Source organism: Trachurus trachurus (assembly GCF_905171665.1).
Source record: "Trachurus trachurus genome assembly, chromosome: 6".
Taxonomy (NCBI): domain Eukaryota; kingdom Metazoa; phylum Chordata; class Actinopteri; order Carangiformes; family Carangidae; genus Trachurus; species Trachurus trachurus.
In genome coordinates, this window is record NC_139897.1 from 13,583,513 (window position 1) to 13,596,280 (window position 12,768).

The 12,768-nt window shown below is 43.0% G+C and overlaps 1 protein-coding gene across 1 annotated transcript in view; it reads left to right on the forward strand.

The window, feature by feature from the left end:
* Positions 1-380: 380 nt before the first annotated feature.
* The window catches only part of tln2b (talin 2b), a gene marked incomplete at its 3' end in the record, with an annotated part of 46,997 nt that continues 34,609 nt past the window's right edge, over positions 381-12,768 (forward strand). Inside the window, exons 1-9 of the mRNA XM_083973148.1 lie at positions 381-544; positions 640-737; positions 930-1,059; positions 1,723-1,878; positions 2,351-2,493; positions 9,317-9,444; positions 9,755-9,818; positions 10,041-10,145; positions 12,222-12,377. Of these exons, the coding sequence (XP_083829274.1) occupies positions 409-544; positions 640-737; positions 930-1,059; positions 1,723-1,878; positions 2,351-2,493; positions 9,317-9,444; positions 9,755-9,818; positions 10,041-10,145; positions 12,222-12,377 (1,116 nt within the window). The 5' untranslated portion in view covers positions 381-408. The remainder of the gene's footprint in view (positions 545-639; positions 738-929; positions 1,060-1,722; positions 1,879-2,350; positions 2,494-9,316; positions 9,445-9,754; positions 9,819-10,040; positions 10,146-12,221; positions 12,378-12,768) is intronic.

Below are 12,768 nucleotides of genomic sequence, written 5' to 3' on the forward strand. Positions count from 1 at the left end.
TGCCGAGGTTCAACTAATTCTACACTCAGTGCAATCAGGCAGAGGCTCTCTGTAAACGTAACCCTTTAATATCAGAACAGCAGGGAAGAACGAGGAGCAGGGATGCGGCATAACACACATTCAATTTCACAGGTGAAAATGTCCCCATGAAGGTAATTGTGTTGATTTGTTCTGTGCCTCGCAGCGCTGCATTCTGCCTCAGAGGCTTCCTCTTCACACTTTGGAGTATGATTGTTTTATAAGAGGACATTTTAATAATGTCTTGTTGACACCAGCCACAACACGGACCGTCTTGTGGAGACATTGCAGCAGGATGACTTTACACTCTCTCTGAACCTCACCTGCTGTTTGTGAATTCTGTGTTTTCCAGGTGTGTAGGTTGGTGAGGCCGTTGTATTACCCACCAAGATGGTGGCCTTGTCGCTGAAGATATGTGTACGCCAGTGCAATGTGGTGAAGACGATGCAGTTTGAGCCATGCACGCCTGTGTATGACGCCTGCAGGATAATCAGAGAGAGAGTACCGGAAGCTCAGACAGGACAAGGTTGGTGGATGACTCACAAACTGTGAATCTATTCTACACTCATTTACATAATTGAAATCTATAGAAATCTTCACTTGTTTCACTTTGTGTTCCAGCCTCCGATTATGGCCTCTTCTTGTCTGACGATGATCCCAGGAAAGGAATCTGGCTCGAGTCTGGGAGAACCCTGGATTACTACATGCTGCGAAATGGAGTAAGATTAAGTCATAAAGTCCGGGGTGGAGAACTGTCAGTGTCACTTATCATCTCTTAAAGTGATTTACATTTTCTGGAGGCACCTGAGATATTCATGCCTCCCTGCTCACAAGGAACGCCCGCAGTTTACTGTCGAGAACGATCAGCACAGTCGTAGATGTCACTGAGCTTCTCCCTCCTGTTTTCTCAGGACGTCTTGGAGTATAAGAAGAAACAAAGGCCGCAAAAGATCAAAATGCTGGATGGTGCCATTAAAACCATCATGGTGGATGACTCCAAAACAGTCGGGGAACTGCTCGTCACCATATGCAGCAGAATAGGTAAGTAATACCCTCCCAGTGCTGCTAGTATGAATCTTGTCAAGCCATCATCCAGGACTTGAATTATTCATCCTCTATTTTATTTTTAGTCCACAGAATACCACTTGACTTCACACTGAGTTGCATTATGCTACATTGATACACTCGTATTTGAACAGCAGCATTAGTTAACTACTCTGGAGCATTCATGTGCACTTGATTAAGTCCTGATCACATTCTTTAAAGCCTGATTGGCATCATTTATCAGGCTTAAACAGGCTTGTTTCTAATAAATGCTGAAGTGTTTCTTTCGAAGGCTCACACCGTGCCCTGGGTGCCTGTCACACAGGGGTTCCCTAAGCTGTATATTTCAATTATAATGGGCTGCCATCAAGCTCGACTGGATGAGGAGGAGAGGGATGTGTGTCTGGCAGATAGCTTTATTGGAAAATGTTTGTTTGGAGTAGGCCTCTCTGCTTGGCTTCTTCTCCTCCTCAGCTCCCCATTTTAGTTTGCTGGCTCCGTCCCAGCTTTCCTTCACTTGTGTTGCAAAGCAGGGAGAAAGAGATGAAAAGGGAGCGAAAGAGAATTGCTTTCTCTATCGTGGCAGCAGTTATCTTGCCAGCTTGAGGCAGCTCCTCCTCCTCCTTCTCCCCCTCCCTGGCTAACTTGTGCCCTTTTCAGGAATCACCAACTATGAAGAGTACTCCCTCATTCAAGAGGTGGCGGAGGACAAGAAGGAGGACGGGATGGGGACGCTGAAGAAAGACAGGACGCTGCTGCTGCGAGACGAGAGGAAGATGGAAAAGCTCAAAGCCAAACTCCACACAGATGACGACTGTGAGTGCGAGCGTGCAAAAAGCCTCCAGAAGTGTCACTCATATGTTGATGGTTTTTCAGCCCCTTTCTTATCCTTACATGAATTAATCTGACTCAACACCATCATCTGGACATGTGCTTTATCACTCAAGTCTAATTTATTGCATGAACAAATCAAAGTTTAATGAAATTACCACTGTTATCTTTTGCCCAGAGGACATCAATTAAATTTTGAAACATGTGAATATATAAATCACCCTCCTAACTTTGGCTGAAAACTAGCTTTCGTCTCAGCGGAAAATAAAGCAAACGGCAGTGTTTCACTTCTCCGTGATTAATGTGGTAAATTGTCTGTCTAAGCTGATCTTGTCTTGTCTGAACGGCCTGGTTAATTTCACCGTCAGTACCCCGCTCTGGTAACATCTTTGTTAAGTGAATGTGTATTCATTTCAGTGCATGTGGTAACGAGAGTGTGTGCTTATTGATTGGGCAGTGAATTGGCTGGACCACAGCAGGACCTTCAGAGAGCAAGGGGTGGAGGAGAGCGAGATTCTGCTGCTCAGGCGCAAGTTCTTCTACTCGGACCAGAACGTGGACTCGCGGGACCCTGTTCAGCTAAACCTGCTCTATGTTCAGGTAAACCAGATGCGCACACCTTTGTGCTGACAAAGCAACAAACGCTGCAGGTACAGAGGTGACGGAGGCCTATTTTTTGCTGTTGCAGCCCATGCTGTAAAAATGAGGCCCAAGCAGACCAGCATATGACTCATACTGCAGGTTTTTGGGGTGGTTATTTGAATGTTTCTCCGAAGAGACAACAGGAGTGTACTGTAATTAGACTCAATAACTATGTTTTAGCCTGCATCTAACATTTGGGCCAGGTCTGGACAGACTGAAATATGGTTAGCTCAGATGTGGTGCAGACAGGTTTGCCTTGATTCATGGTTCTGCTGTACAGTGTCAAAGCAATATAAATCTTTGCACAAGAAGGCAAAGCTTTGATTCCAGATGTTAATACTTTGCATTTTGTCAAGGTGATGTCAGAACAGAGGAAAACACCCAGATATGATCACCTTAAGAAGTTGTTAAATGTCCATCAGATGTGGAGTAACCTTAGCATACATTTGGAGCTGTGTTTGTGTCTACCTGATGAATCTACTGTAAGCCCATATTTAGCTCTGGTCAGAAACGATTTCAGCTCTTTATCTGGTAAAGTCTAGCTAGCCACCTAGGCTAGTGGCTTACTGTACTTCTTATGTCTTATCAAAGATAGTCTACAACTATAAGATGGCCCATTACAAGCTGCGCCAATGACATGAAATGGTACACTTCCTGTCTCCTAAGTAGGCGTGGTTGCCCGTACCCCCACCTCATTTCTAAGTGTTGTGAACGTGTGTGTGGATGGATAAATGTCAGTAGAATTACTGTAAGGGAGCTTTTTATATTTTCTTCTGCCTACGTTAGATATGTACAGCTAACAGTCATATTTAGCATTATGAAAATTTGTTAGCGAGGGCCTTCGCAGACGTTTGTTGATGTTACCTAAGACATCTGTGCCAGGGACAACGTTTATTTTCTCATGATTTGTATGTCTGAAATTTGCCATTTTAGTGTCAAAATGTTTAGAAGAGATGTGGCTTGTGAAAAATGAGTCCAATATTTACTTTGGTGAAAGAATCGACCATAATCTGTTCTCACGTTCACTTCTCCCATTGGACTCTTAAGACTTATGACCTGCTGCTAGACTCCCACATGGCACAGAAAACTGACTCATCGTGGGGCGTCTTGTTTCTAAATCGTCTTTGGTCTTACATTTACTGCTGGCTACGTAGTTAGCGCACAGGAGCCTCACAATATCTTTGTCGTTGAGAGTATCAGCCTGATGCTGTGTGAAATAACACTGATGAGGGTGGAGAGAGATCACCAGAACAGTACATTTGCAGACAGTAAAACCAAAACAACAAGCTTAAAGACGCCAAAGAGCCGAGTGGGGCTGCAGAGTTGGGTGATAACTCAATATGAATTTGTCATTACAAACGACCCCTTTCACATTACTTATAGTCAGTGTTGGGCATGTTACATTTAAAAAGTAATTAGTTATAGTTACTAGTTACTTTCCCCAAAAAGTAAATGAGTTAGTAACTGAGTTACTACATTATAAAAGTAAATAATTACCAGGAAAAGTAACTACTGTGTTACTTTTTTTTATAAAATGCTCAAATATGTCAAATTACTTGGATTCGCCTTCCTACCCCCCTCCCCAAGAGTCCTGCTCATGCCGTCTTATGATGGCTCTTCCTCTGCCATCAGGCGGTGATCGACCATGACTCTCTATGACCACCGCACATACTTAAATAAACGGAAACAATGCGTCGGCTCTGTAAACAGGAAGAAGTAGGCTACACTGCAGCTTGCCAAAGATGGATTCAACGTACAGTACCATATTGTAAAGGTAACTGAGTTCCCATTTCCTGTCTCTCTCTGGACTGTGCTTTCCATTAAAGGCGTAAAAAGCCCAAAAAATATACATAAAAAAAGTTAGTTAAGTTCCTCCATGATTCCCACCATCGCTCTGCTCTTTTTGTTATATAATTATCCACTACAAACACACAGTGTTCTCCATACGTATATGTAATCAGTGGAACTGTTGCTGTTTGTGAATTTGACATGGCCTGATTTACCCGTGTCTATCCTGTAGGTTGGACACATGAAAAGGATAATGTGAGGATGGACACAGCTATAGTGCAGCATAGACCAGTTTCCCTTCCTATATCTGATGAGATGGCATTGATTTTTTGCTTTTTATTTTTAACTCAGAAAAACATTGCTGCTGCATTGGAGATAAATAAGTAGAGGTAATAACCCATTCATTTGTTGAGACATGTCTCACTCTGTCACCTTAAAATAGAGTTTCCATCTGCCTTTCTCTTCAATTCACATTTTACACTGATGGAAATATTCAATTTTGTAGCCACACCATTTCCGCAAATGGAGATACTCAAGTTGTTTTGTGCATCATTTCATACGCTTTTTCCCCAAATTTAATCTTGACATTTTTCAGTCTCCATGGAAACTTTAGGATCCTCACAGCAACTTCAAATTAGGTTCTGTGGGTTTGAACAATGACCGGCTGCACAGCACAACTGACCAGCTAGTGACTTGAGAAGGTTTTGTCAGTGATGTAGCGGTTGTTTTTGAAGTGTAGGAGTTTTGGGTGGCAGTGAGTTACATCACCATTTAAACACTTCCTGTTGTTGGTGGGGTTTTGTAGCATAGATGTGGTAAGGCTCAGTTAGAGGCAAGAAGTGTGGAGTTATGAGTGGATGAGCAGTGATGTGTGTTTATTAAGTTGGTTTTCTTCTCTCTTGCTGTGTCTCTATCCATCTCTGGCAGTTGCTATTTCTACTACAGTAGCTCTGCAAGCAGAGGGTCCCTGCAGGAGGGAGGGAGGGGGGGGGGTTCCCTGATGGGGGTCAGTTAATTCCCCTTCCATACTAGTCAGCAGGGTTTACTCACTGCACACCACTGAGTTCACATTAGACTGTCAAGGAGAGGAGAGGAGAGCTCCCCACCTGACACCTGGACTCAAACAACAGGATGGAGTAACCACACACACACCCACCCACACACACACAAACTATATTTTTTGAAAAATAATTACTCAGAGATGATTGAATACCTTCCAACACATAAACACAGCCCTGAACACTGCTCAGAGATACATACCATGTCTAAAATATGTAAAATCATTGTCTCTCAGTCTTTTCACTGCTGCTTCTATAAAACATCTTCATAGAAGACATAGCCAGCCCATCCTCTCTGTCTATCTGTTTCTGTTTTTGCTTCTGCTTTTCTCCCCCCCTGTTTCCTTCCCTTGTCTCCACTCCTGCTCCATCTCCTACACATTCTGACATAATCGCACACATCCCCACCCTCTTACCCTGGCACACATTACAGCGCAGCACATATCATGCTCTCCTCTCAACACAGACTCATATTTCCTTTCACAATAACATCCCCGCCCGCTGCCCCCGCCTCCATTTGCCTCTCTGTTGCCCTTCCCCATCTATCTTTCCCTCGTTCGCCTTCTCTCTCTCTCGCTCTCCCTCCCCCCCCCCCCCCCCCTCTCTCTCTCTCTCTCTCTCTCTCACACGCACACACACACGGATTGTTACACAGGCAGATCACAGAGACTCTTCGCATGGCAGTGGCTCTAATTTGTCACTGTGTTAAAAAGGCCAAACAAAGCCAGAAGAGAGATCTCCAGCAGAATGGAACACACCCCCGGCTTCTTCTCTCCATTCTTTTCCTATTCTTTCATACACTCTCCATTTCACCCTCCCTCCATTTTCCTCTTTAACATCCTTCATCATTCACAATTCCTGTGATTCCCAGAACCTCAGCAGTATAGAGTAATTGAATTCGGATTGTGCGGATGATGACATTACTGCTGGCATTTCTTTGACAGAGCATCCCTCAGAATCAGCAATGATCTCAAATGTTTATTAATGATTTGAAGCTTTCATGATTTCACACACACATACACACATATATATGCACACACATTCTGTAATGGAGGCTCTGCCAGTAACAGACTAATCTTCTTTACTACCCGACCACTCCCCTTCTGTCATGTACTTGTGCTAAGACCAGGATCAACATCCATTGCAATAGCATTGCTATGTGTGTCCTGCTCTTTCGCTTTTACTTTCGCTCACATTAATTGATTTTTAAATGAAACTTGCTGAACCATGAGACGCTGTTGTAGAATCATCTTCATCTTTTAGGTTGTATCCTTGGGGGAAAAAAAACTGTGATTAAAGGTGTTTATAAGGTTTGTAAGGTGTAGAATCCACTATACAGTAGTGCTTTTTCAGCTAAGGACCTTCTATCCCACAGGTCACATTACATAGTTTCATCCTGTTGCTACAGGTATGTAAGAGTTTGTGATAGCATTTTAGCAGCTTTTGGAACATTTTGTACTTTATTGGAAAATGGACAGCGCAGAGAAATAGATAAAGAAGGGTCAGGTTGGATTTGAACCAAGCAATTCAAGTTTCTTACTGTAGTTAACTAATACATCAGAATGACCCCCAGTTCATCTTTTCAAACATTTAAGACTATTCCTCACACAAAACCGTGTCATCTAAGTCATGAACTGTTTAGAAAATGCTCTATTCACTGGTCTATTAGTATCCGTCCCGATCGAACGCCGCGCTGTGCATTCAGTTGCTTTAGCATATCCCTACGTCAGCATTTATTTTTATGTTTGCATTATACTCTGTGTGCTCTGCTGGGCCGGGGTGGACTTGTTGACCTCATTGTTGTAGCCCCAGGCTGTATGTGTCACAGCTTCTGATGTCTTGTGCTTCACTTCCACTCATGCAGCTCTATTAAAATGTCCCAGAACCAGTGCCTGTATCACTTGTCGTATCTGCTATGAGAAAATCAGGGACTGGCCTCACTGTATTGTAACGTTGTAAAATTATCTGGCCGGTCATTTGACCAAATAGAGGGAACTACCTCTTTGCAGATGAAGTGACCCAGCCAATGATCAATTCAAAGTCAATAGTAAACTTAACTCTCTGTGGTGAAACCCATATGATAGCAAAGCCAAACTAAATAAAATAAAATACAGCATATTGTAAACAAAGCAACATGTATTTTGGCATGGGAGCGTTAACCAGATACTTTGTCACTTTATTCTGCTGAGACACAATTGACAACACTGTCTCACAGAACCTTCTCTGTTAAATTAAGCTCTCTAAACATGTGCAAAAAAAAGTGCATTTCTTATGACTTTTTCATGGATTACAGTGAAACGGGTTAGTTACATCCTTGTATGCGTTATTCTATTAGACTAGTACTGTATCTAGTTTTCTGAACCTCTATGTGTGAGACGTCACTTCTGGATCGACTGAGTCAACTGTCTGGATGCTCTCTCTTGGATAATGACTCCTTCATCTTATCACCAGTAATGGATGATGAGAGTAACACCTAATAAAATGCATCCTTTACTGACAAAGTGCCAGGAGCTAAAGCTGAGGATGCATCTGCACAACCTTGATAACCTGTTTACATTTAATGGTATCTCGGTTTCTGTCAGTGTACTTAAGCTCGCCCATTTGAGCCTCTTTAGAACTAGAATATGCTAGTACACATTTATGCATGAGCCCATTACATACTGTATGATAACACAAAACCAAGATACTCCACAATCCTGATGATTATAACATACTAGTGTGCATGCAAAACACTAATTATGAAGAAAAAGTACCTCTGCATCAGTGGGTCAAGTTGTAAAGAATATGCAAATCTACACTACTCTACAAGGAACTAGAGGCCCACTGATAAATTAATTGCACTCTAACCAACCTGCGTTCACCAAGAAAACCCCATTTCATCATTTCAACGTTCCGATTTAGTTCTTCCACCATCCCTTTGCATCTTACTTCAGAATAATACAGAGTAGTAACGCAAAGCAGCGTGAATGGCATGTGTGAGGGCTAATTTTAGAGTGTCTTCTTGTGTTCAGTAAGAGCTTATGTACTCCACTGTGAATTGCACTGGGGAAAGGACTTGATTGTGAGTGGAGGAGATTGTTGTCCTCATTACAGCAGTAAGCTGCTGCTTAGTTTTTCATTGATGTAATGGGACGTAAGAATGAGTCAAGTCCACGCTGTGCGCTGATATGCTAATGCTAAAAGCGCTGATGGAGCCTTTCTCACTGTCAGCAAGGCCTCTCAGCTTTTGGAGCCATTAATTTTGCAGCAGCACACTAGAAAGAGAGAGTGAGAGAAGACAGACAGAGGGAGAGACAGAGTGGCAGAGCAGACTGCCCCCTGGAGAAAACAGCACACACTGACAACCATTTGAAAGATGTCAACAAAGGCTTCTGCCTTTCGATCTACCTAAATGGTGAAGATAATGTAGACAGCCTGGCTGAAAGTGCACAGAAACATAAGTGATGTCTCAGCAGCTCCAAACTCCAGACATTTGCTCAGTTTCTGTCATTAGATTTCTAAGACACAACATGTACAGTAGAGGGCCGTTCCATAATGCAGATGACGAGACATCGCAATAGACTGATGCATTTCCTGTAATGTCTTTTCCTCTTTAATAACACGTAATGGGCTGTAATGACACTGTTGGAGTGGTTACGTTCAAAAGCCGGCAGAATGGCTTTTATTGTCGCAAACAAATCTTGTTTGGCTCCCCAGCGTGGCAGAGTCTCAGTTATGATGCTCTTGCTCTAGATATACACTTAGTCATTCACTTAGAAGACATCTTCTCTGGAGCCACGGTGCATTCAAAGCACACAATAAGAGCTCATTACGGAGCTCTGCTGCGTGAATTTTGGATAACTCTCATGCCTTTGTAGTTGTATCCTTTTCCTGGATGTGTGCTTCTTCCTCTCACTTACCCTCTCTCTTCTCCCCCCTCCTCATGTCTCCTCCAGGCTAGGGATGATATATTGAATGGATCCCACCCTGTCTCCTTTGATAAAGCTTGCGAGTTCGCAGGAATCCAGGCTCAGATCCAGTTCGGACCCCACGTGGAGCACAAGCACAAGCCCGGATTCCTGGAGTAAGCTTTCCTCCTCAACAAGATCATGTACATTAAAAACCAACATTCACAATGAGTCTGCATGGTGCATTGTGCTTTCACCATGTCCACAGCTGCACATATGCTGTGGTTATCTCCTGCTTCAATGCAGGCTGTTTCTTCAGGGATTTCCTCTGGTGGAAAGCTCAGGGGTGATGTCAGCTGTTACAACTGTTTTCTGATATGTAGGCAGTAGGGCAAGAATGACCTCATATGTAGAGGAATGCTAACAGAAAAGGAAATGCCTGTAGCTCAAAAGAGTAACCATGTAAAAATGTTATTATCTCCATAGCCTGAAGGAGTTCCTACCCAAAGAGTACATCAAGCAGAGAGGGTCCGAGAAGAAAATATTCCAAGTATGTACATTACATCGCCTGAATGTTGCTTTTAAGTAAATATAGTGTGTTAGAAACTGTGTTCTGCCCCATGGGAATTGTAGTAATTTGTTCTCTGTTAAGGCACAAATTGGCAAGGTACAAAACATGCACATCGCAGCATTTCGAGTATCAACATGTTAATGTACATATGGAAGAATCAGGCGACATATGTTGGAGATGTAACTGCTGTCGTTTCACCAGGATCATAAGAACTGTGGAGAGATGACGGAGATTGAGGCAAAAGTGAAATACGTGAAGCTGGCAAGGTCCCTGCAGACGTACGGCGTGTCCTTCTTCCTGGTGAAAGTAAGAGAGAGAAAATGTGTTCACAGATTTACTGCATACATTAAAGTCACGAGCACAGCAGACAATAAGCCCACATTCCCAACAAATGTGATTTCTGCCTCTTAAAGCATAATTACACCTTGGATATTTTTCTTCAGGCCACCATTTCTGTTAGTTATTGTAGCACTTTACTGACCTAATTTACTGCATGTGATCTTAGCATGCATAAACAAACAAAAACGCAGAAGAGACAATAACAGTCAGATGATCATACAGGTTGTAAACAAGCCCCAAGGTAATCTGAATTTATTTGAAAAAGGAAACAAAGGCACGTTTTGTTTTACCTCCAAATAAAGGGGTGGATAATATGGAGCTAAACGGTTGGTTTGTGTACAAGTCTCATCTTCAGACTGCTTGTGTGCCCTATTTAATTTGGTTGTAGTAAAGTTGCTACATTTGTTTATCACTTACACACTAATTCACTTAGAGCACAGTGTTATCATAAATTATGTAAATGAGGGACATCACTATGAATGAGTTGTTATAAACTAGAATTTTCCTTTAATAATTACTGAGCGCTATCAGTTTTATGACACAACTGGATGTGGAAAACAGGCACTTAATGGTTCTGTGCCGATGAGTGGCAGCTGTGAGAAAGCAGTTCTGATATACACTCCGCTGTCTAACAGGTATGAAAGCCCGTTGAAAACTCCAAAAACCCCATTATCACAACAAATCAGCGGCTTCAGAGTGAAAGCTTGTGCACTTGCTGTTCAGCAGCACACTCAGTGCTGTGAAATACTTGTGACAATAGCAATTCTGTTCTGTTCTGGTTTGGCGAACACAAAAGTGGAATGGAAGTGCGGCATGCGGATGGGATGAAGTCGCACCAGCAGGTATTATAAAAGCTCTCTGATGGCAGCCCAAGCAGGGAGGAAAAAGAGGAAGAGCGCAGTTGTCTACTGGGCTCTTAATGGACGATAAATGGAATATTTGGCCCCACAGTTAAAGCAGACTGCAGGGTTCAGATTATCTTTGTGTGTGTGAGTGTGCGTGCACCTCGGTGTGCGAGCCTCCGATGAGGAGATGTACTGATGGAGATTTCAAAACACTGTTAAATAATTCACTCCAGCTGCACTCCGCTCTCGATGCTAACAGAGGCAAAAGCACAGACCAGGCTTTGTTGAAGCAGATCTGAGAGTTTGTTGTAAACCTTCTATTTCTCATCTGGCAGACTTGAATCACTCCAGGTTCTCATGTTGGAAATACTGTACATGGGAAGTAAATACGTCTGTAAATGTGTGTGTATGTGTGACCTCTACTCTATTGTAATGTGTTGCACAAGCAAACAATAATCAAGGTTAACTATTTAAAATAACATAATACCTCAGCTTGACCACTTTAGATTAGAAAACCAAGCTTCCTGCTTGAATATAGCGTCGATACTTGTGACAATCAACTAATGTAAAATAAAACAATGGATGTTTTTAATAAACCTTCGTGTGAAGATATCGCGAACCCTCAGATAATGTTATCTGTCCTTGGGTTTAAGAGGCCTGACCCCAAAAGCCCTTCCACTTATTGGCCTTTGTTCCATTCTCAGTCCTCTCCAGTGATAAGAAAGGAAAATAAAAAGCCTGGAAACGTAAAATGTATATATTTTTGAACTCCTCTGTGTCCACATTCTGTTAATTCCTGTGTCGTCCTCTGCAGCCCTGGAGGGGAGCCAAGTGTAGGCTCGGTCTCTAAAGTGAGCTGTAATAGATTTTCAGTGGGCAGAGAGTGGAGGGCACTGGAGCTGGTCAGGCAGACAACGCTGGTGGAAGCACCATGCTGGTGGTGCTGACAGTGACTAAAGCCTGTGGAGACCCTGCTCAATAAAGCAGCAGTTAAACAAGGCTGAACTCTGCTGGGTCACTTCACAACTGCCCTTCTCCCTCCTCCGTTAGGGGGCTTCAAGCCGCGGGGCGCAGCATGTGTTATTACAGCGGCGCAGGCTGAATGGCACAACAATTTTGCATTCGCACCTTGAATGAATCATCTGTGTGGGTGTTTAGCACCGACATAAATGTTGCTTGATGTTGTCCTCTCTGACAGGAAAAGATGAAGGGTAAAAATAAGCTGGTGCCACGGCTGCTGGGGATAACCAAAGAGTCGGTGATGCGAGTGGATGAGAAGACGAAGGACGTGGTGCAGGAGTGGCCTCTGACAACAGTCAAGAGATGGGCCGCCTCCCCGAAGAGCTTCACCCTGGTACGGTGCAACCATCTGCCTCAGCACTAGTTAGACTGTCAGATGTTGGACCCTCCTAATCCTATGCACATATTCAGTTATTCTGTGTGGCATGTGATTTACACAGCCTCACATATTCAATCTTTTCCCCACTTTTCATTTTCCAATACAAACAGCATCCGTAAAAAAAATTGTTGAGACCTCCAACTCCATTATTGAATGTTTTCAGCATGCTACCCAGCCATTTCATCTGAGTTAACAATAGATGCCTGGAGAGGAACGTGCAGAATTTGGATGTATTATTTATCTGAAAGCTTTTTCAATTTTCTTTACCAGCTGTTGGCAGTAGCACTGTCTGTCTTATGTTTCGTATTGGAGCGGAGTACTCAATTTAAAGATTAATAGATTATGC